Raw genomic sequence first — 24,599 nt, forward strand, 5'->3', positions numbered from 1 at the left:
ATCAAGTTCTTATTTAATTATACAAATTTAAAAAAAAATAGTAATTATATAATAATAAAAATAATAATTATAACGGGGGAAAATGCAAATAGTTGTTTGTTTTGTTGTAGTAGCTGTTCTTGTTGTTGTTGTTGCTGTTGTTTAATTGTTGCTTTTCAATATCTATTACTATTCGTTCCGTTTTCTCTATGAATCCATTGGGAAAAGGAGAAATGTATATTTTCTATTGCTTCTGCTTGGATTTAGACATATTTTCCGATAGCTTGATCCTTTCATTTGCTGATTGTCCATATAGATGTGGTCCTTCTTCCCAACCGTTTCTCATGTTATTCATATGGATGAGTGTGTTTTGTGTCTGGCTGAATTGTTTTCCATTGATTTATTATTACTTTTTTTTCTTGCTTCTTGATTCTTCTATACAAAAGCTGCGAGACAAAACGGCGGTCAAACAAAGTGTAGATTTCATTTCAATTCACTTAGGAGGCAGGAAGTTCTTATGGGTGGAAAAGGGTCGTCGCTGGGGGGATAGTAGCAATAGGCTGTGCCAGCGACCGGAATTATATTTGTTGCTTCTTCATCATCATCATCATCATCTTCGTTATCATCATCATTATTATGCTGTAGTTATATCTTTTTCTTTTTCTTTCTGGAGACTCCGCTCCCTCTCCATCTCTCTCGCACTATCGATCTGTGATCCGGCCCGTCCGAAAGGCAATAGCTTTACATGTTCTCGAACTGATCGACGCGACGCTTTGTGTTGCCCTTGCGGATCTCGCGGAGCGTCTTGTACTTGTCACGTCCCTGGCGAACGTTCTCGCGATGGATCTTATCGTTTGCCGTCTCTTTCGTCTCGTCACGAGACTGCGCCAGATCTTGTTTCAGAGCCTAGAATATAGATCAAATTGATATTGTTAGTTAGGGAGATCCTCAAGGAACTCGATTTCGAACCCACCTTGAGCTGATCGTGCAAGCGCTCGTTGCGCTCGGCCAGCGTGCGTCTGTCCTCGATGGGGTCCTTGATATGCTCGTCGGTGTCCAGGTCGCGCGACACATCGCCACCGGCGTCGCCGTTCGTCAGCTCCTCCTCGTTCTCGTTCTCATCCTCGGCCACGTGGTGGTGCTGCGGCGTTGTCGACGCGGCCAGCAGAGCGGCAGCGGCTTCGGCCTACAAAAACGATAATGTTCAGTATACAGATGGACACAAAATGGTATCAAGACTATATTGGTTGGTTTTCGGTGCCAACAAATAGTAAAAAGTATACCGCAATGACCTGCTTGCGTCGGGCGTCTTCCACTTCGTCCTGCAGACGCTTTGTCTCCTCGTCCTTGGCGTTGACCTCGTCCTGGATGCGCTGCACCTCCATCTGCTTGGCCATGATCTCCTCCTCGAGCTTCAGCTTCTCGACGGCCTCCATGTTCTTGGCCTCCTCGAGGCGCTGCAGCATCGCCTGCAGCTCCTTCTGGCGCAGCTCCAGCTCATCCTTGGCGGCCTGCAGCTGCTTCAGCTGCTCCTCCAGACGGCGGATCATGTCCTGCGCCTCAAGCAGGTCGCGCTGCGAACGCTCCATGTCCTCCTGCATCTGCTTTAGCCGATCCTCGTACTCCTGCTGCTTCTTTTCAGCACGTTCGCGTGCGGCCAGCGCCAGCTGCAGCTTCTCACTGCAAAAAACGGAAGAACACCGAATATAAGAAGGGGAATGCTTGCAGATTACAGTCCTGCATGAATCAGTCATGGAAATTATATGAATCATTATGTTTCGGGTCATTGAAACGTTGTATCGAGAAATTCCCGGAGTTTCATTCATACAGACAAGACTGGAAATCCGTACTAACCGTTCCTGCTGTTTGGCATTCTTCTCCTCGCGCGCCTGCGCCTTCATCTGCTGCACATCGATGGTGTCCGGCTTGCGGCGACGCATGTACAGCTCGTGGTTGCCCATGCAGAGGGCCAGGATGCGCTTGTTGATGCGGACACGTGGCGCAAAGAACATAAAGTCCGGGGCCTTCTTGTCGATCGGCTTGATGATGAACTTCTTCTCCGAGAACGAAATGTTGCGAATCTCGGACCATGGGAAACCAATCTTGGGCGTCAACCTGTCGTCCTGCTCGTAAATGTTCAGACCCAGTGCGTCCACGCCCAGCCAAAGATCCGTGCCCTTCTTGTTGCGGATCTCAAAGTAGTTGACGCCGTACATCTCCAGATCCTGGGCGATCTTCAGATACTCCATCATGGCATCCTCGCGCAGCATGCTGCGGTGCTCCTGCCACCAGGTCATGATCGACTGCTCCCACTCGTCCTTGGACATCTTGTGCTGGTCGATGACGCGCTGCGGCAGCAGGCGATCGTTGGCCAGGAAGCCGGCTGTGTGGGTGGTCTTATTGTGGTCACCATGACGCGCCTGGACGGCGTACGAGGCGAGCAGCACGGATGTCTCTGGCGGACAGTAGATCTCGTCGGTCAGTATGGCATTCTTCACCTGCAGGTAGAACAGACGCAGGGTAATGTCCTGGATCAGCTCCTCGGCCACATCCTCGGGATAGAATTTGGCACGGAACCTAAACTGCAAGGGGTTCTCCTTCTTCACGTCCTGGTTCATCACCTGTGGAAAGGAAAAACATGTCACTATTAGATGCGAATACACGGTAGAGTTTACGAACTGCAAATGGATTTGTATACGAAAATAAACGTTTGTTTTTCCCGATTTTCAATAATTAAATAATAAACATAATTTCATAGAAAGTGCATGCGTCTGAGTGTTACCCATGTCGAAAACGGCATTGATCCAGTCTGTTTGTTGTAGTGCAGCATTAAATCATATACAGAGATTGCATTTATTAGTTAATCAATTAGTTAAATTAACTTAAGCTAGGGATTCGGAGGCGAGGCGATAAATCTATATTACAATTGACATTTTACAGGGTATTTTCGGTTTATTATCTAGCTGGGACTTTTTGGTTCGCTGGTTTGGCATATATGCTACATATGTTCTCGATCTCTGCCCACCATATCATCGGCGTCGTCATCCTCTTCGCTCGTCTCTGAATGATTTACTCCATTGCTGTCGGCTGTCTTTTTGTCCACATACTTCTTCACACGCTTTAAATATTTTATGGTCTTTATGGCCGGCGATTCGGGCTATATTATATTATATTTTATAAATATTATGTACATGCAATCTTAGTAAATATTCTAAATATATTCTTTTGAGTTTAACACTTATTTTACTATTATATTAGAAGCAAATTTACCTTTTTGTACAGCTTGATCCATGTGGAGTCGCCCTTGGAGTCGGTGTACTGGAGTCCAAAGAACCAAACCTCTCGCAGGCCGATCGTCTTCACCACCTGGTCAAACAATTGTTTGCCCGTCGTCGTCGACTGGATGGCGAACTCCAGTTCCGCGTCCATTGTCGTGACGCGCACATTTAGCTGAAATTAGTGGAGATAGAACAATGCTTACTACGTTTCCGAGGAATTTCAATTAAGTACTTTAAATTTAATTATCTAAAAGAACAAAGCTTTGCCTTTAGAATGTAAAGAATTGCGATTGAAACGAATGAATCATCTTAACAGAAGTTTTTATTAATTAAGTGTAACTTATTTGTTTCTTTTGCTGCATTTTTAAGTTAAAAGTGCCATCCATGACATGGAAAGCTAACTAGATCGTGGAATGGCATACAATCCAGCTGGGCCAAAAGGAAAAAAATAGAAAAATTGACACCTATCGAAGAACGTGGCGTGCAGAGGGGAATCCCCACGATTTGTTTAGGGGTCGATGGATTAACGGGATTGGAACGGACCGACATGTGAGCAGGGCACGTGCCAAGAGCTCCCGTTTCGCTTTAGAGGATTGGATTCGATTGCCACGACTTGCATAAGTCGGGCTTTCGACTTAAACGCACACACACACACACACACGTTTCGAATGGGTGAAAAATGCTTGAAAAATGGGGGGAAAATGAAGAGAAAGAGGGAAAATGAAAGCGGGCCGCAGTGAAAAATCACGCTTGGAAAACAGCAAAGCAAAAATCAATCAGGCATGACAATAGCAACAAGCTGGAAATGACCAGCAGCTCTAGATAGTGGAAACAAGTGGGGGAAAACACACACAGGGTGTGAGGTGTGTGTGTGTGTGTATGGGAATACAGACCGGATGGGCAGTCAGTGGTAATCGGTGGTTATACAAGAGAGAGAGAGAGAGCTACGGCGCTATCTATCCCACTGCGCGTGTCACTTGACCAACTTCCAATGTGAAATGGCGGAAAAGCGAGGGAAATTCCACCCACATCGCCACCCAACGGCGGACATATAACCAATGCACATGTCAACTGTACTAACTGCAGCTTGCCATTGCGCAATCGCCCAATTTGGGTCAAAGTAACTGCGATCATAGATCAGAGTTCGGGGTTAATATGCATCCTATCTATATAACTAACTATTCAGATCGCTATTTTGCAACATGGCCAACAAATGAAAGCCTTACTTAAAAACCATTCTTATTTAAAAATATTCCTTTACTATATTAAAACATACGAAGCAGTTGCTTAGAAGTTAAATCAGTTCCTATACCTTCAAACTATTTAATTTCCTAATCATTATCTTTTAAGATTTATTGAACCAGCTGCATTTTAAAGGCCCTCTTTTTGTTACCATTTTCAGGGCATGGGAAAAACAATGAGTAGACCCAAAAAATTCGAAATTTTTGACTTCCCCTGACGCAAATTTCATCATTGTGTTTGGCTTTTCAGTCCGAGGGCTTATTGTTTTGTTTTCGCTTTCTGCTGCTGAATGCAAATCAAACGTGACACAATGTTAGGAAATTGAAAACGTTTTTCATTTCAATCCAATTAACGTTTTTGGGTTAATGCAACCACCGTGGTTTCTGTTTTTTTTTTTCCCTGACCGCCGAGAATGAAAAACAACAACGGAAGTTGGGAGCATAATAACCAGTTTTTCAAAAAAAATTTGTTTTTGACTTGAAACCACAAAAGTGCAGCACATTAAAAAAAAAAATGTGAAAAGGGGGGAAGCGCTTTTCCAGCTCAGAAGGAAAAGCGTGGAAAATAGTGAGTAGTGTACCGTTTTCCGTTTGACGCTAACTCCGCCGTAACGCGGCAAACGAACGCGGCTGTCGGAGACGACGACCATTTTGGGCACCGAAAACGGGTTGCGCAGTAGCTTTTGAATTATTACGCCTTTTCAATGCAAATCTCCGGCTGGGAAATATATATTCTTGAGGAGCACACTCCAGCGGGAAAACCAAGCGAGCAACGCGACACGACGTTTAATAAAAGCGGAAAAGCGACGATTCGATTCTGTTGTCCAGCGGCAACTGAGGAAAATGGAAAAGTCACGGCACGTTTTTAAGTCGCCAAATGGGAAGAAAGGCAAGCGCAAAAGGAAAATAAATGGTAGAAGAAGCAAAAGAAAAACAACAACACTGGGAAAGCGACGGCGGCAGAACGCAAAAGAAAAGCCAAGGGAACACAACAAAAGTGAACTTAATTTCTGCCCAAGAAAATGGGAAATTTTTTTGTACGAGTCATTCGTTGTCAAGTTAATATAAATTGCATGTTAATTATGCATCTAAAATTGGACAGCCGCGACCATAAAAAAGAACTGACCAGAGGTCAAATAGGTCTGCAGAACGAGAGGAGTATGTGAATGCAATGGAGGTCAAGCGAATAGTGCAATATGGTCAAATATATTTAAAATATATATATATAAGTCAAGGCACAAGCAATTCCCTAAATGAATTATTGTTTAAATTAGTTGATTAGTTAGCTAATACTTAGTTTGGTCACTATTCATTTGGCCAGCGCTGTGTAGAAACGCCGCCCCAAGGTAGGCAAACAAATCAGCGTCAATCATACGACGCGTTGGCTGTCAATTCTGTTTTATTGGTGCCGCTTCGGGCCTCAAATAGCAATTAACCCCCTCCCCTCGCCCCTCAGATATCAAGCTATTCAAACACACCAATAAACATCTAGGTATGGATGGGAAAAACTATAGCGAAAAAAGGGAAAGTTATGGAGAAACCATTCAAGCACGATGTGCAGCGACGACTGCACTGGCCAGAGAAATTTCCCTAAAAGGGAAACGGCTTCTTAAAGTTCGAGCAAACATCACCTTTCAATCATGCAAATTGTATTATTAAATCACTCAAACACGTGATTGTCATGATGAACCTATAACACAATACATCCATCAAACATTTAAGTTGCCGCAAAAATGTCATTAGACGACCATTGCTGGTTGATAAGAACTTTTGACGTTTGCCAAAAAGAAATCACAACTTGCCAAAAAGAAATTGGCAAATGTCGAGTGAAAATAACGGTCTAACTCATATGTCATATCAATGACGTACACTTCTAATCCACTTTTCTTCCACGTCCGTGTATCTGATGAAATTTATTTGGCAAATGTCCAAGAATCAAATACAATTACCAACGTCAACAGTTGCGCCAATATGACGTCTTCGCCATTGGCCATCCCCCAGGAAAAAAGTTCGATTATTAAAAGATGCGATCCCAACTCCGCAATTGACGACAATTGTAGTTCAAGTGCTCTCTTGATAAGAACACAATTTCCGATAGCTGATAGCTGACAACCTCTTTTCGTTGTGATTTAATAACTAATCTTTAATAATTTACTAGGCTAGTGCAAAACATTCGTTTTATCAGATTCGTTTGTGGTTTCTTTCTTTCAGTGATATATGGTTACCATTATAGTGGAATATTTCGGCCATATTATAATGCTGTCTAATCAGTACTAATTATTTATTATTTATATATTATAGCTAACTTACCGCTTTTGGAGACATTTTGTAGCTTCGTGTCTTGTCGTACTTATCGAAACGAAATGTTTTCCTTCCAGGATATTATCGTCTTCACACTTTATTGTTTTTGTGCTGCAATCTGCAAAATATAGGAATTAAAAAATATTAAAATAAAGTCACATTCCACTTATTTAGCAGCAATTTAGCACTATATATTGATTATCTAAAACCTGCAAATCGAAAGATCACGTTGTGAATGCAAAATTTCTTGCACAATTGCCACTCTTTGTATGATTTGCAAACACATAGATACAATAATAGAAACCAACTAACATATATCGCAGCGCGACCATGTGTTTATATCTGGTATAGATTTATAAGTATTTATGATTTCACCTGGCAGTTTGACAACAAACTGCAACCGACGCTGAGCACCATAAACATTGAGATACAGATACACATTGGTGTCCATATTTATACGTCGCTGGTCACTTAATTGATATAGTGTATCTCAGCTGGATAACTTCCTAATGGCCAAACGGAAATGGTCGTGTTTATAGATGGACAAAGTCTGATTCACCAGAATAAAAACACAGCCAGTCAATAAATTATATAGTATATGATTCATTTGGAACAGTGTTCTATAATGCAGTTTAAAGCAGTAACTGAGTCTTATTCACAGATAGAAAATAACTAAGAATTACATATGCTGGGCAAACGATCTTTGACTTTGGAAATAGGCATGTTTACATTTGATAATTAACTTTTTTCCACTGCGTGGAACCAAACACTTAAGGTTCAAGTCTAAAAGTTTGCTCTTCACAAATTTGTCAGCCATAATTTGGCTTTAAAGCAAAGTGTTTGCTTCCCCATTTGGTGTGCACTTGATATTCACATTAACGAATGGCGAAAAGCTAGCTATTTTGAGAGCATGGAAGGCTGCCGGCCGCCCCAAGTATGAATATCCAATTAAATTTGACACAATTGACATTTGAACTGACTGCTTCCCCCCTCGAGGGGAAGGTGACGAGGTCAGGGGGCAGCGAGTTCGGCGGTTCACGTGACAAGCGATGACGTCAATGGAATCGAAATAGTTTTGCTTCGGCTTTGCTTTTTCCACGTATCTTCTGTTCTCTGACGTTGGATATTTCTCAGGAAATGCAAATAAATAATCATTAGCTGCAAAAGATATTTGTTCTTTTAGATACTCTATATATGTTGGCTACATCAGTTTGGCTGTACAATTTGGTAGACAAAGTACTATTACAACTATTCAATACTGGTTTCGAAAGTATAGTATCGATAAATATCGATAATTTCGATCAATTTAAGCTAGACTCTTTTGAATTTTTCTGGTTTGTCGCATCTGAACACTTCTATTAGCTGCCCAAATCGCCATTAGCTATCTCCTAGGGTATCGTTAGCTGGATCCCTTGGGATGGCGACCCCTCGCTTCTCCCCTCTGGTTTTTGGTTAAAAATATTATTCGAGTTGAATGTGGTTCGGTTTGCACAAATTATGACATCATGCCACATTTATTATCGCCACTGCGTGAACTTGAAGAGGGCTCCTCGAAAAATGGAATGAGCTCATGCTTCTGTGTGCTTGGTGTTTGTGGTGAATGGGTCGGTGGTCGGTTGGTTTCTTTTTTATTCGAGTTTTTGGCTCTGTTGACTCTGCTAATCAACGCCCTCGATTTCCTTTCGCCTGATATCTGAATCGAGCGCAATCGCGTCGCCAACTGAATCAGAATCGGTAATTAAGTGCATCCTGCCTCTTTTTCTCTGCCTTCTTTCTTTTTGCACATTTCAGCTTTTTCTGCCTTTATGAATGAATAGAACGCACAGCGTCACTTCCTCTGATTGCGATTTTATTTTATTTAATTTAGATTTTTTTTCCCCAGAGCAAAAGCTCTCGCAAAGGTACATAATACGAACTACACACTACTTTGATCGTTTGCCGCTGTGGCGGAAATGATTTGGCAAATTTATCTGTAATTTATACAGAAAAACGTTTACAACTTTAATTCAAAAGCCGGTGTAACAGCCACACACACTGACGCACACAAAATATTCAAACGCCTAAATTACTCTTTTTTTAGCAGGTTTTCTTGTGATAAAACGTGTTTTTATTATATTTCAACAGGCTAGTTGCATATATTTAAGAATTTATTCATTATTTAAAGACTATGTATTTGGATTGCTACCAAAATCGCATCACAATTGTTATGAATAGACTTGCAGTCATTATTCTTGGACTCTTCCCACAATCATTAACTCAGTTTAAAAGCAAACCTTTGCGTTTACATAACATAAGTTTCCCTTTTCGGAGACGAGCTCTAGAGAATCCCCCTTGGATAGAGAGCATTGTTTTGTTTATGTTTAATATCCATTAACTACATTAATGAGTTGAACAAAAAACCAAACCAAAATGTTGAAAAATCGAGTCAAAGTAGAGACGGCAAAAATCACGTTTATTGTTTGACCACCGGAACCACACGGAATAAAAAAAAATATAATACACAAGCAAACACACACCACACACTTAATGAGAGGGAAAAACTGTTATTGCGTATGCGCAACGCATTTTAAGATCCATCAAATAAAATGAAGTCAAAAGAGGGGAAAAGAAGCGCACTCCTCCCGCAACTTGTCGCTTTTACTTTTCTTCACGTTTCTCAAAATAAAAAAAAAATAAAAAACCCATAATAATGAGCTTTAAATAAAATGATGTCTGCCCGGCGGAGAGCACTTTTAATTTCAACAATTATTTGTCTTTTTCTCTCTTCTCTTTTCATGGCGAGTTGATTTTCCCTCCCCAATCATTAAATGCGCAACCGAAGGCAATCAAGCGATCAGCCAAAGCAAACTGACCAAGTAAACTATATAGGATATATACGCAGCGCTGTTTTATGAATGGATTTCGAAATGGGCGGCAAAACAAAGCGAGTAAACACAAATCGAGAAGCAGCAGGCAATTCTTAATTACATTAGAATTTAGTTTTAGGTCTACTCATTAATTTAAGCCCTCACAGCTGTTCATTAAATGCTAAAACAGCTCCAGCAAACAAATAGAGCAGGGAACAAAGCAATTCATCAACTTGGCGGCAGTTTCTCTTGAAAATGAATTAAAAGAACAACATTGTAGGGTCTGAAATAACAGATACCTCGCAAATTAAACCCCAAGTTTGGGGTATACTAACATTCTTGGCTCGCAATATTTCATTGGGCATTTGGCAAGATTAAAGTATTCTCACTTCGTAATGCGTTCAGTGCTCTTATCAAAGTTTGTTAACCGATATATACCATAAAATCCCGCATAAAATTTCTGATACGTAATCACAGTTTATGGTGGGACTAGTGCTCTAAAACTAGTATACCCTTGTCCAAAGCTGGAACCCATCAACTTGACGTCAATTTTGCCTCCAGAAACAATAGGTAAAAAATGTGAAAAATTCAACTACAACAAAAATGAGACAGAAGACATAATAACAAATGTGACGATTTAATGAAGCAAATTAGGCTTAAATGTTCTAGATAGCAAAGAGCAAACAAAATCGCGCACGTAAAGAAAATATATGACAGCGGGCAAAAGGAACAACAATAACAAAAGCCCACATGGAAGTCCCCAAAGGCGGGAATTACAGGGTATAGGGGGCGGAAAATGAGACACCTCACGAAGGGGGAAATGAAAACATCAGCGATGCCACAATTAACACAGCACGCAAATACATTAGCCACACACGGTTCCCCCCGACTGTTTCGTCCCACTGTCCGTGCCCACGAGGCCCACTGTCCATGGCTTTCTGTCATGTCTGTTTTTTAGTTCCCCCCTTTTTTTTTTTTTTGAAACTGCCAACTCACAAGAACAATTAGTTCTTTTGTTTGGGGGATTTATTTGCTTTGCTACTTTATTGGGGATTATTAATGAACGAATGACTACGGTGTTTGCAAAAGAGTTTACCAACACTGGAATTGGTGAGTGAACGCCAATGCTTTCAATCAAAATCTGTCGGTTATTTAAACTTACAATCGGTTTCAGTTTTAATGTTAACTACTCTCCGAGATCAAGGTAATGCATGACTATCGTCCATTGGATGATGAGCTGTTTCCACTCCATGAGGCCAAGCACCGTTATGCAACCAGCCAACCACCCAATCCCCACCCACTATTTGATGGATAGATTGCCGTTAATTGTTTTTGTCAATTGTCAACGTATCGCATGCAAAACACACGCAAACAGATACATGGTCGGCCATTTGTTGGATTGTTGGTTTATCTAGCTGACAAATTTGGCCCCCGATTTTCGGGGAAGGCAACTGAATGCGACAAGTCAATCAATGGAAAGTTTTTGCGCGAAGTAATATGCCAATGCTAATTCATATCGAATTGTGCTTGTGTGGTGTGTGTATGGGGCAACCCTGAAATTTTCATTGTTATTCGAATCGATAATCTTAATTGGGTCAAATTACATAAGGGACATGGGAGCTTATCAGCACTGGCCGACGAACGATACCAATTATAATGGAGCCGGACATTGAGCACGTTCGAATTCGAATATGTCATTGTTCAAACACTTTTGAATTTGTACCATCATAAAATATTATTTGGATTTATTTTAATAATAGTAACTAAGTACATAAGTTATGAAGCCAGTATCGAACAAAGTAATTCCCGTCACACGTACACCAATCAAAATGCATTCCTAAACCTCTGATTTTATTTATCTACTTTAGTGCATAATGTACAAAGTACGTGAGTTGTGTTGGATCAAAGAAATTGGTTAATGACTTTCGGCTTCTGCCGAGTCAAGGCAATCAAATTAAAGTGCACACGATTTGTGCTCTTTGTCGTGTGTGTTTTACAACACGTAGAATAAACTGGTAAAAATGGTAATAAAATCAAGTTAATGTTGTCAAAGCCACTTCCGCTTGAGGTAACAACAGCGACTCATAGCGACCCAACAACGTTTACAATGAAATCATGTGCATATCTTATCTAACTTCACAAACACACTCGCACTCTTATACGCAGGGCAATTGGCCTAAAAATATTTTATTTGCCTCACCGAACAGAAAAAACGGCTAGACAAGAGCGGTGCGGAAAAATTGAGGGGGAAAACAATTAGGAATTGGCAAATAGAGACCCAAAACGGAACCAACTCCTGATAAAAGTGGCGGGATATCATGTCATTAGCCCACACAAACAAAAAAAAAAACAGGAAAAATAGCAACAAAATAAACACTATGAAAAATGGGCAAATAAAAAATTGAATGGAGCCTCAGACATACACAATTGGGTCGCATGTTGACAAGACATCATCAGCAATAATCAACCTCATCGAATCGAAATTGATAAATAACAGGTTGTTTGGCACATGGCACAATAAAAAGGATTTCCAAACACCGATTATCATTTACGGTTTTTCGCAGGGACAGCTATCAAGAAATTTCCTTTAGAACTGAATTGTCCAACTCAAAAGATGCTAGAAATGACAAAAACATAAAACGTTTACCAACACTGTGCCACTCACTCTTTGAGATAAATACAAGACTTAAGTATTGACACAAACAAATTATCAAAACAAAAGCTATTATGCCAAATATAAACACAAAATTGGTTTTAAAAATAAACAAATTAGCCAACAAGTGGTAAAAGTGTCAATTAGCCGCAACAAATTTTAAAGTACCACAATTATCGGGCTACAAAACCTGTAACACTGAGCACTTGACATTCCACAAGTTACAAATGGATTATTATTCATCGCTAAATTCCCAAACTACCAGTCACAAAATAAACAAATAACTAACCAGTTACCAGGCAACAAAACACTCAGAGATTCTTCAACAGGGGGTACACTCAGGTAGGTACTTGAGCATGTACCCGAAAATCAGGTACAGTCACCGCACGAGTATGCTAACACGTTACTCATCCGCCCCGTTGCCTGTGTTTTATTTTTATTAGGCCAAAGCTGCGCCCACTTGTTGCTCTGTGCCATTTACGACTATTTGCCATGGCTAATGCCTTCGTTTGCAGTTCGGCAATTATTATTTGAAAGACAATATGCTCGACAATTGTCAAATGGTTGGGATGGATAAAGAGGTTTCATTTTCGGTTTCTTTTTCGCCATATATACACATAGATAGTGCGTGGAGTGTTATGAAACGCTGACAATTTGCATGCACTGTGCGACGAGGCATGGTGGTTTATGATGCAACCAAGCCAGCTAATAGATAGAGAGGGGCGACAGGTGGATGGCTCCATCTGCCATTAGTTATTTTTATGTCCGTCGTCCGCATATTATTTGCAACTTATTTATGACTGACAACGAGACTGTCGCTGGATCGGCTCGGCTCGACTTGGCTTGGCTTGTTAGCTAATTTCATTTCATTTCAGTTTATTCCAGTTGATTTCGGCTCCGCAGCTCGAGACTCAAACACTCGTGCAAATATTGCAAACAATAGCTATGGCGATAGCGATGATATGGAGGTACAGATAGATGGAGACAGCCACTAAAGGCTGAGGAGTAAATAATATGCGTGACATTGGGTTTTGAGGTTATGCATACGTTAATGTGCAGCAGCCCCAACTTCAATTGTTGTCTTGACTTTATTAGTTTGCCGACAATGAGATAACAAAAAAAAAGGAAAAAAGTGTACATTAAACGGAAAAATTAAATACGAAACTAATAAATTCATAGAAATTTCTAATCTCTGAGTCAAGCGATTAATTTAACCTGGTTTAGTGAGTCAGTTGCAAAAAATGCTTTGATAGCCGACTTTCCGAAAAGTTGATTGCCATTTATTTTGGTTAACAAATGACTCACATTCCATCATTATGCAAATTAGGTGACTCAATTTATTAGTCAAGTGCTATTTAACAAATATTTAATATTTGTTTACATTTTTATTTTAAATGGATTGAAGTATTTAAACAAAACTATTGCCGTAGTAAATATATACCTTTTGTAGGGTATATAAATTCTAGAATTCTGATGGTGATAAATTGATGACAAAGCTGCCAGAAATACATCAAAGTGCCCAATTCCCCATTGACCAATATTTTTCCAGAGTGATTTATATGCAGTCCGCAAAGCACGAAGGAGAAAAAAACCCAGAAAAAACACACAGGCCATTAACAAATAAGCGTTAATGAAAATGTGCACACAGGCAAACAGTCGCACTCAGCATCACACACACACAGCTGCCATTAAAACAACATTAAAAAGTAAAACAAACAGCCATGGCAACTAAATTTTTCTACTTTTTGTTTTCCAAGTCGCCGCTGGAGATGATTACATTTCGATAAAAAAAAAAACCGAGGGAAGTGCGACAGAGACGGAAGATAGCTCAATGACAAGGTAAACACACACACTCACACACAGGGCTCAGGTGACAATGCAGGTGTGTGCAGCAGTGTTGTAAAGAGCTTAGGCGCGGAAGTGTTGATTAATTGCAGCACATCCGTTGTTAGATAATCATCCGATAATAGAAAATAATACGTTTAGGTGCACATTTCTAAATGTATATATAGAAGCCATTAGATTTTTCAATCAATTAAACAATTTTTCTAATCTAATAGTATCTTTTTTAATTAAAATGCATGTGGCATTCCACACATTTTCAAAAATCGAATTGAACACCAGTGTTCGTAAATAGAGTTCGAAACATTCAATGTTTCACCTTCATTGCTTCATTCCCAATTATTTTCAGTGCCAAAAAAAATATGTGTGCATAAGTGCCACATGAGACTCAATTATCTTTGCTTCTCACTTATATTTGCATTTAATTTTTACCCACAACACTTTGTTTCACCTTTAGGTTTTCCCTCAATTGGTTGCGTTTCTTGGTAAAATCTTGACACCGCCCGACACCTGAGTCATAGATATTTCAATTGGCGTTAAATTTGATTCGACGCAGTCCCACAACCGCATTTTTGCCTTGGCAAATTGAAATCGAGTGTGGTAGAAGCAAAAACAAATCAGAGAGCAAAGCAAACAATCAATTGCACAATTAGTCATTTCTTCAATTAATAATTCACTATTTTTAACTGTGCGCCAGTCTCAATGATAAAGCCGCCAATGATGACGATTATGAGGTTCACTCTGTCTGTATTGATATTGACTTTGACGATGACGGCGAGTGAGCTCAGGTTTAAACAATTTCAAAAAAGGCAGCACATAAAGCTATTATCGCAGGTAACTCAAACACACACAGCATTGGAAAAAACTCTTTTCATCATGTTTTAAATTTAACTCATCATAAACTTGCAAATTGGTGTTGGAAAAGTCAATAATATCGTAATATATTCCTGATAATTTACTATAAAAATGGCATACTACCAAAAATACCAACTACAATTGTTTGCAGTGTACACCATGAGAAATTTATCGTATTTTTAATAGCAACAAATTTTACACCTTGAACTTTGACGCAACACGAAAGCTTCGCTGTCGCAGTCGACGTCGTCGTTTAACTTGAAGCTCGAGTGCAATATGTCTGGCGATCTTTCAGGTATACCCCCTATAAGGCCCGCCCCCTGCCACGCCTCCTCACCTTCGTCGTACGTGGAAACGTGCCCATACATGCCCAGCAACCAGACAAAACCCTCGCACACAGGGGCACATGTAATTGAAGTATTCGAAGTTCAGCAAAAAAAGACGTAATAATAAAAAACACAAACGGGGAAAAAAACAAAAGACGACGAGGTATGAAAAGCAGAAGAAGAAGCAGATGCTGCCTAAGCTTGTCTTTCAGTTTTTTGAATATGTGTGCATTTTGTGAACAGCAAAAAGAACAACTCGAAAACACGGCAGTAAGGGGTTAAGAAGCAGCGACTACCCTGCACGCGAAAAACCGCATCTTTAAGATAGAATTGTATCTTGGAGATATTTTTTGGATAAACGAGGCTTTAATGGCAATTTAAATGTTTCTAAATTCAGTTTCTCTGTCAGTTGTATCTAGATATCAGAAATATTTCAATTAATATAGCTTTATGCTTGAGACAACCCATTAATACCCTAAAATCAACCTGTTCTTTATTTTTCACCCCAACCTTTTGACATTTTCAGCATGAATTTCGTGCTAATGAGAACTACAAACGCGAATGTATTTTGTTTTTTGATTTTACATTTTTCGGGCTTATAATGCAAATGAGTTGAAGTTGTTGAAAATCAATGAAGCGTCATCGAATTGTTTTTAGAACTCTCTTCTCCACAGTTAGCTGACCTTCACTGAGAATTCTACCATTCAGTTGGCTATTTAAATTTAACTTGGGTGCGGCCAGTAGAAAAACAAACCAAAATTAACAACTTTTGGAGGCTGAGCGACAACAAAAGAAAGCTGCGGAATTTTAGCAATGCGGCCAACTATGGATGGCCAATGATCTCGCCCTCCGCCTCCTCCTTCATCACCCGCTCCCTCCTCCCCACCAAGTGAAAAAGCCAGCTAGACAGCAAACAAACCGCTTTTCCTCCAGCTTAAATCTACCATTATCACTCAACAGGTGGCCTTTGGATTTCAGGTGGATTTGCTAAACGAGTTTTGACTTTGCAGTCAACTAACTACTCACAATGCAATTAGTTACTAAAAAAAATACATGCTTCGCTAAGAAATGCAGCAATTTGTAGTTTGAGTTAGGCATAATTTTAATAAATATACAAACTATGGGTACGAAGAAGTCCACTCATTTTCATCTAATTCAAAATGACCTTAAATACGGCGTTTTTAAGTATTGGACAACGACTGTATTTCAACTTTTGAGCACGCGGTCAGCGGTCGGGTGTAGATAAAAGTAAGCTTATGCACCTGATAAAACATTTCATTTATATACACACACACACAAACACACACAGAGTGGCAAAAGCAAACTCCGAAAATATAAAAAATGGCTTAATAAAATGCTGAAAATGTACGTTAATGTGCACTAGTCTATCATTTGAGAAATTAAAAAGCGAATTTAAATGCATTGAGACACGCGCGCAAGTTGCCAGCGATCATCGCATGTCAGGGGCATCCCCTCCCCCCCTTTCAACCCCCACCCCTCCCATAAAAATAGACCCATCATGGAATTGAGATGGTTTTAATGCAATAATCATAGCTTTTGTAGTGTTATTTGAATACTATTGCTGCCAACTGAATACTTCAATATTGGGATATCAAGTTTGAATAATCTTCAAGTCAAAATCTGCTTCCTAGTACCTGGCTGAATGATTCGAAAACGCTTTCGAAAACATCATAATCGATTCGTGTAATGGCCAATTATGTTGGCATCCCCACTCCTCCCATCGATTTCTCGGTAAAACCTTATGCAAGAGGAAGTTGTTCCCCCCGATCGACTTCCATTTTACCACTAATTTGGCATCGATTGCATTTCACGACAATCCACATATAGAGGCGGTTGGATCTCTTTCCTGTCGACTTTTCCGACTTTCCGCCATCGCAAATAGCAGTTAGTTTCGGTTTTGGTCTTGGTTTTGGTCATTTACACTGTCCACCAGTCTTTCAACTTGCTTATGAGCGGGGTGCCAAAAGGGGAGGCGGATGGGGAGATGGGAATGGGGTGTTAACCCGCTGCCATGTGTGTGTGGCACTACAGTGATGACCATCTCTTGGCGGACTCTACTTACATTGCTACTTATGCGTAAATTGCCTCAAAAACCAAAAGGATGTAGCCGGCTTTTATAAGAAACCCCAAGTGTTACCGGCTCAAAAAGTCACAACATTTAATTCGATATTCTTGAAGGCATAAATGTTCTTAAATTCATCACACTGGCATCGCCTTTGTCTAGTTATCACTGTACTTGCTGACGCTTTAGCTGCTGGTCAGAGATTTTGCTGCTTCTCTGCGCTTTTGTTTCTGCCTTTTAGAAAGTATGTCAATTTAGAAAAGCCGTTGACTGTCCACCTCTGGTCACTCACACTGGCACACACACACCGACACTCACACAGGCGCGCGAAAGACACAGCTTCACACACACACACACATACGCACGCACACCTGTGTGCAGGTGCGCTTAACTTTAGTTTTTGGACTTAAAAAAAACTTGTGTTTGAATGTTGAGAATACCAACCGCAGTTTGTTTTCGCTTCTTCTTGCTTCACGATTCTTCTTCTTCCTCGCGTTGGATCAACACTAAAGAACACACGAAAAAAAACGTCAAAAATTGCGGGAGCGACAAGGAGAGAGAGTGTGTGTATCACAACGACAACAATAACAACAGCATTAGCAACAGCGGCACAACGCACACAACGGTAATCAGTGACTGCTCAGAGAGAGAAAGTAACGTCTGTTTGAAACGAGCGCGCCGTCGCGACTGTCTCAGTTTTTTCGCAGCCGCGCTTGGCAGCCGCGTCGCTGCCGGCAGCGGCGTTGCGGACTCTCTCTTCTCTCTGCTCTCTTACTCTCTCGCCACCTCTGCCTGCGTAAGCAAGTTGAGCAAAATTTTATAATGGCTCAGCAGCAGCAAAGCGCAGAGCTTTGTTCGACTGCGGGATACCCTGTAAAATGTGAAATGTGCTCCCATACACTGGCAGAAATTACTATCAAATAGATCTATTTTTAAATAACAAATACAAATGTATTTTCAAATTTATATAAATTATATAAAAAAGATTGCGATAATATTAAAAAAAACGTACATACCCCACAGTGGGAGCAATAACTAAAGAACAACATTTTAATTGAAAAGTCGAATACAGACAACTCTACTATTCTGTGTTTGTTCACAATAATTACTTAGAAATAGGTCTGCGGACTTAAGGATGGTGATATTTAAGGTATACAAAACATAATTCCAGTAAAGCTACTCTGAGGACATTATCAACTCTCGTAATCAATTCAGGTCACTTGGGCTACAGGTTATTGAAAGAACCTCATAATGGTTGCATTGTGTTGCGGATCCACACGTTCATTGTTGCAATCTGCGACACTGACCGCCTGGTTAACGTCGCTTTCGTGATATAGTAAGTCGATCCCACGCAATAGAAATGGAAATAGAATTGTAAGCAGTGCTAAGAAGTTGGCAAACATCGAGTCAGAGCCAGCGGATCGCGTTCCCGAGTACCAAGTGTAACCGATATCAGACGTCAAGACCTTGGTTCCAACATTCCGGCGATCGCAAGCCTACATGCCAACCAACATATGTACTTACAAACCTACAGAGAAGTGCGATATGAGCATATCGCCAATAACACACTCCAGGGCTTAGCCGAGTACAGTGAACCCTCAAGTGGGCGGATATAAGAACTTTTTTCTTTATTTACAGAATAATCGATAATGCTATCGATGAGGTCTCTCTGAAACTCACTATCGAAGTTTTTCAAAAAAATAGTTAAAAATGTTAAATTCTTAAACGGTATTTATGATTTGATTACTCAGACCAAAAGTATGCGCCAACAAACTTCATTAAAATGCTATCCATTCTATCATCTTCATTTTTGGGATATCAACAATGCTCTCAGAACCAAAATTAGACATTACGTAGTTCCTGAAACGCGGAACATGCTTGACAAAAAAGAAAAATAGTTTATCAACGTGAGAATTGATAAAACGAAGCACCAAATACGGCAAAACTGTACAAACATAAGTTTGTGTTATCACTCAAGTTGGCGCGTAAGCAAAATAAAAAAGGCAAAAAATTTAACCAACGTTCACAATGACTTAAAAGAAAAATGTTTAGCGAAATGAAATGCTATTTATAATCAATCTTATCCCTAAGATCGTTTTACTGAACGAAATTAGTAAGCCTCACAAAAACAATAAAAGCGATTACAAAAGGGGTTGAATTACTCGTTATCTTTATATGGCTAATCCCATCAGTAAACTGCTCAGAATGTTAATGAATCACTCCTAAAATCTTTAACTGGTCAACAATGAGAAACGGCTATGAACTTTCCAGAATTCTTTCTCAGACTTTTCTCAGTGCTAACAAAAGCGACAACTCCTTGATGGTCTTTTTTATTTATATTTTTATTTTTCGAGGCCTCTTTCACTTTCAAAAGCACTTAAACAACACACAAAAAAGCAGCAGAGACGCGAAGAAGAAAAGTAAAAGCCCACGCAGTGTTGTGCAAGTGAAAAAGAGAAAGATAAGATATGAAAATGCTTAAATGGAGTGCGAGAGGTCCGGAGGTCGCCGGCAGTAAAATACAACTATCCAGAATGCCAAAGTGGGAGCTTTCAACTAACAGATACTCTTCTCAATGGTACTTAACTTTGCTAGCGTTTAACTTTAACGTTGAAAGAACATTCTGAATGATCCCGAGTTTTTGGTGAGTGGTATTAATTTTAAAATTAACAAATTGAAGCGGATGACCGCAGCAGTTGCCATCCCAAAAATGAGTGGTCTAGCTGTTGCAGATCCCGAGATTTCCCAACAAGTTCTGAAACTACCATCTTTGAATGACCCAGTAAATATCCGGTCCTCCCATATTTATCTTATTCTTCAGACGTTTCTCGCAGCATTCTCTTCTGACTCATTGCATTTATTAATTTTTCTCGCGCCGCTGCCTTTGGATAATTGGGTGAAGGGCGGGTTAAAATTACTCACTTGGAAAACTATGATTTATTAAAAGGCATCATAGTTTCTAGAGAAAAGTCTACTCTCTTTTGACTCTCTCTTTCGGTCACTTCATCTCCTTGCTCTCTTCTCTCGAAGCGATTGCTGCGAAAAGTGCACGTATCAAGCGTCCGAATTCAAATGAGTAAGGCCAAAAGAAGGAGTCAAAACGAAATGCAAACGGAGAGAAATAAAAGCGAGCGAGAGAATGCAAGATGATCGGTAAACAAACAACAAAAATTTGAATTTTATGTGCGGTCAAAAAAAACAAAAACGAGTCACGCGGCTTAACAACCAGTATTGCCAATTCGACCATCAAAAAGGTGATTAGAAGAACTTTTGAAATTTTCATAAATAAAAGTTGAATTTAAATTTTTAAATAAGCAAAGGAAAAGGGTTAAAAAGGGGTCGCCATTCAAGATCGCGAAGCGTAACAAGTGTCAATTTGATAGGGTGGCAACACTGGAGAATTTGAAAGCAACGTTTTCCCCATTACGTAATGATCTTTCTCCCTCTCTCTTTCGTTCGCTCTCTCTCCATCTCTTTTGCTCTCTACGCGCTTAACTAGTCAAGCATAGCAAACACACGAACAACAACTCGTTTTGGTTAATTAACATAAAAAACGGTACAAAAACAACAAAGCGCCGCACACTTGTTGCACCCAAAAAAAAAAAACAAAAAAAAAAAACTGGAGAGGAAAATAAATAAATGAACGAAAAATGAAAAGCCGACGCCTGAGCAAACAGAAGAGAGCATTTCCAGAGAGCGGGAGATTTGGTGAAAGAGACGGGCAGCGAGTGGACGGAAAGAGAGGGGAGATCCTTTCCTTTTATCGCAAAATTTCAAGTTCGCAGACAGCTAAAGAAAAAAAGAACTGCAAGCGAATTGCAAAAATAAGCAAATGTTTTAAGAGACAGTAAGTAACCGAGGAATGGAATGTTCGATATTATTCAACACTGCCGTATTTATTTAACTGGAATCTAACATATTTTAATAGGTTTTATATACAATGATTCCCAAGTTTTGTATAATTTATATTCTCACATGTCCTTTAATTTCCTGAAATTTCCTGTAGTACTCAAAGATCGCGGTACCTCGATGGCAATTTGGTCTGTGCCCTTCTGTTTTCGTGAATAAATAGGTATAAACAGACGCAACCATGACGTCAGGCGCTTTCGGTGTCTCGCGCGCATTTCGCCTTTTGTGTTCGTTGCAAATTTTGTGTATTCAATGTCAAAATCCATGGCCCGAAACACGGCCAACAGCCATTCCCAATCCCCAAAAACAAAAACATACAACAAAAAAAGCCCCAGCCAGACAATTGTGGGTGCCATTTAGGGATGGAAAAGTCAGTCAACTATGTCACGTGGATCTCGAATTGCAAATTCGTGTAATGCATTAATCAGCTTTTGCTGAATCGGATTTAAAACGAATCGGTTCTGTAACACGTACAACGTATCGGTTATGAATCGGTTCTACAACGCATCGGTTATGAATCGTTTCTACACCGATTGATCACTTGAGTGACTTACTCATACCCGTTATTAGACTTTAAACTCGAACATTCTAAATCCAGTCAATCATTAAAAGTAAATCATTAGGCAATAAAACGAGTCTGTTTTGCTCCCAACTGCATGATTCACTCAGTGATTCATTTGCTGATCTCCAAGATCCTCACGCTACCATCTTTAGATCGAAAAGTTTGGGTGCTTTTTACCTGCCTGGGCGAATCGAGAAAGGAGGTTGGCAAAGGAGGAGAAGCTACTAACCAAAATGGCAACACAGGCGGGCTGAAACCGGTTTTACTTTCGTGTTCAACGATTTTTCTCTTATTTCATTTTGTGAGCGCATCAAAAAATATGCAAACGTAGAAAAAAAAATTAAAAACAGACACACACATTTCCAGTCAACTACAAATGTGCTAATTGAGCTCATGGAGAAAGAGTTGACCATTTTCCAAACTATAAATCAAATAATGAATGGCCGCGCAGCAGCAAATCCAAGTGCCAGAAAGAGAGGAGTGTAAACAAAAAATAAGGCGGACAGCATCCGCTGCCAATGGCTGTGTGTGGGTGCGAGCGAGACAGTCGTTAGCCTAGTTACGCCAGTGGGTTTAATGGGTATCAGGGGTATATTGCCCACCCAGTGGTTAATCATTTATTCGAACTGCTTCTAAACATTATATACTCTTTAGCATGTGAACCAACTTTTTCCATTGCTATTGGATTACTGCCAATTCTAGGGTATTCGTTAGTCGCATTAGCTTGAGCATGCAAATTTCTATGCCTGCTTGTTGGACTCGATCGATTCCCAGCAACTTGTTTCGGCGCATTGAACAGCATTCATTTGAGAAATGAAGAAGCTGACAACTTTGTCGCTTTCTCAGTGCCACACAAAACCGTTACAAATTGCCCGGGGAATGTGAGAAGAAGAGAGAGACGCCGATAAAGAGGGGCAGGCAAAGATATATGATCAATATACGGCTAGTTATTAAGAGATCACACTTTTCATTTCCATTTTTACATATTTTCATCAATGATTTGAAAACGATTATTTTTTTCGTAGCTTTTTATGTATTTTCAATGTGCAGCTGATCTTGAATCTGCCATCTTGCTCATGGTACAAATCGGCTGAGTCAGTTTATGTGACAAATCACAAAAGAAAGCAGACATCGGAATCGAAGAGGCATGAAAACAGCCTTAAAGTGTCCCGGTTCAATAATAATAAATAATCAAGCACGTTATAGATACGAGGGGGAGGGGGGGTGGCAGAGCGGGAAATTCTAACAGCTCTTCGAACCCGTATTAAAAACGGGCCATCAAACTGCTTCGATAGCGATGAGCTGTGGATCCCCAGTTAGTCATGATATCAGAGTAGTGATGGGTCCACAAAACGTGACTGCACGCACACAAGTTATATATAGTCCTATGATTACTTGAGTCAATAAAAATACTTTTAAATGATATAACTCATAAAAATATTTATTTCTGTTATCTTAAATTCTATTTAAAAATTACAAATAAATCTGGAAAAGTGTTTTTTTGTTTTTGCAAAATATACCAGCTATTTTCTAGCTACTTTAGTAGCCATCTCCGATCGCCAGTTAATCTGGTTGGAAGAAAAAGCGCCTAACGCAGTTCCAACTGGAAGCGCGATATTCTAACTGGAAAATGCGACTTCATGCTAATGGGATAAGTGTGCGAAAGGGATGGAGCGAAGGGGAGTAGACAAGGGCGAGACAAAGGTGAAAAACTTTGGGAAAAACGGTGGTTGGAGTGGCGGCTGCAATTTTCACACGCTTTAAACACACACACACACACACACCCAATCGCACACGCATTTTGACTTTAAGCAGCTGCCCGAAAAATTAAAAATTCACTCCCAAAATTCTAGCGCTTTCTCGCTCTAACGCCGTATTACTATTTAACCGACTTTCAGAGGCTTTTAGTGTGCGTGCGAGAGTGAGGCAAGCTAAATGAATTTACTACTCATTTGTAACTTTGTTGTATTGACATTTAATTTGAAAAGCTGCTATTTATTTTAGCTGTTTTTTAATGCCGGTTAATGACTCACACTCCAATCACTCTTCCCCTCTCTTTCGCACACACACTGCCACATACCGGTATTTCAGCGTTTGCTTTACACTCTTTCTTCGCTTGTTTCACAATTCTTACTTATTATTTAGAGTACAAATTATGAAAAGAAGACAGTTAAAGTATGCAAAACTCACACACACACATGCAGAGCACTTTTTGTTTTTGCTTGCCGGCAAAAGGAAAACTTATGTTTTTATTATTTTTCTGCCTTTTTCGTGGGTTTTCCTTTTAGTTTTATTTTTGCACACACACGTAAAAAAATTGAGTTCTCGTCGTTAAGCAAATCGCAACACGAATAAAAAAAAAAGCGGACAATAAAAACCGTTTTTTTTCCAACGCTCAACTTTTGCCGGTGTGTGGAAGTATGCGTGTGTGTGTGTGAAAGAGAGCCGCGTGCCAGTGTGTGTGTGTGCGCTTGTTGCGCTTTTATCTTGTGTCTTGGAATTTCGTAGTTTTATTTCGGTTTCCACTTACATTTCGTTTCTTATCCAATTGCCGCGTGTTTTTCGGGTGCTTTCTTTGTTTTCCTGTTGCTTCGCAAACGAAAGGAAAAATCAAATAAACGCAAAAAAAAGAGCCAAAACGAAAAACAAAAGGAGATGGAACCTTAATCGATACTATCGCGTTGAAGGTTGCCGCTTCGCAAATGGTCGATCTGGCAGCGCCGT

At 40.0% G+C, this 24,599-nt stretch overlaps 1 protein-coding gene across 12 annotated transcripts; it reads right to left on the minus strand.

The window, feature by feature from the left end:
• Window positions 1-135: 135 nt before the first annotated feature.
• On the minus strand, window positions 136-24,563 carry LOC6725483 (moesin/ezrin/radixin homolog 1). 12 transcript variants are annotated; one of them, XM_039298013.2, is made up of 10 exons: window positions 18,024-18,042; window positions 17,849-17,910; window positions 6,809-6,917; window positions 3,250-3,429; window positions 3,005-3,136; window positions 2,762-2,788; window positions 1,834-2,600; window positions 1,263-1,659; window positions 953-1,165; window positions 136-885 (listed from the first exon to the last, which is right to left on the minus strand). In XM_039298013.2, exons 3-10 carry the CDS (start codon window positions 6,821-6,823, stop codon window positions 721-723), a joined length of 1,896 nt encoding a protein of 631 aa, XP_039153947.1. In that variant the 5' UTR covers window positions 6,824-6,917; window positions 17,849-17,910; window positions 18,024-18,042; the 3' UTR covers window positions 136-720. The 12 variants fall into 12 exon arrangements, with proteins under 12 accessions (XP_039153947.1, XP_016038594.1, XP_016038604.1 ...); XM_016172825.3 differs by lacking the exons at window positions 17,849-17,910; window positions 18,024-18,042 and adding an exon at window positions 24,406-24,563; XM_016172835.3 differs by lacking the exons at window positions 17,849-17,910; window positions 18,024-18,042 and adding an exon at window positions 24,066-24,087.
• Window positions 24,564-24,599: the final 36 nt, after the last annotated feature.

The sequence above is a fragment of the Drosophila simulans genome, chromosome X, assembly GCF_016746395.2.
Source record: "Drosophila simulans strain w501 chromosome X, Prin_Dsim_3.1, whole genome shotgun sequence".
Classification (NCBI taxonomy): domain Eukaryota; kingdom Metazoa; phylum Arthropoda; class Insecta; order Diptera; family Drosophilidae; genus Drosophila; species Drosophila simulans.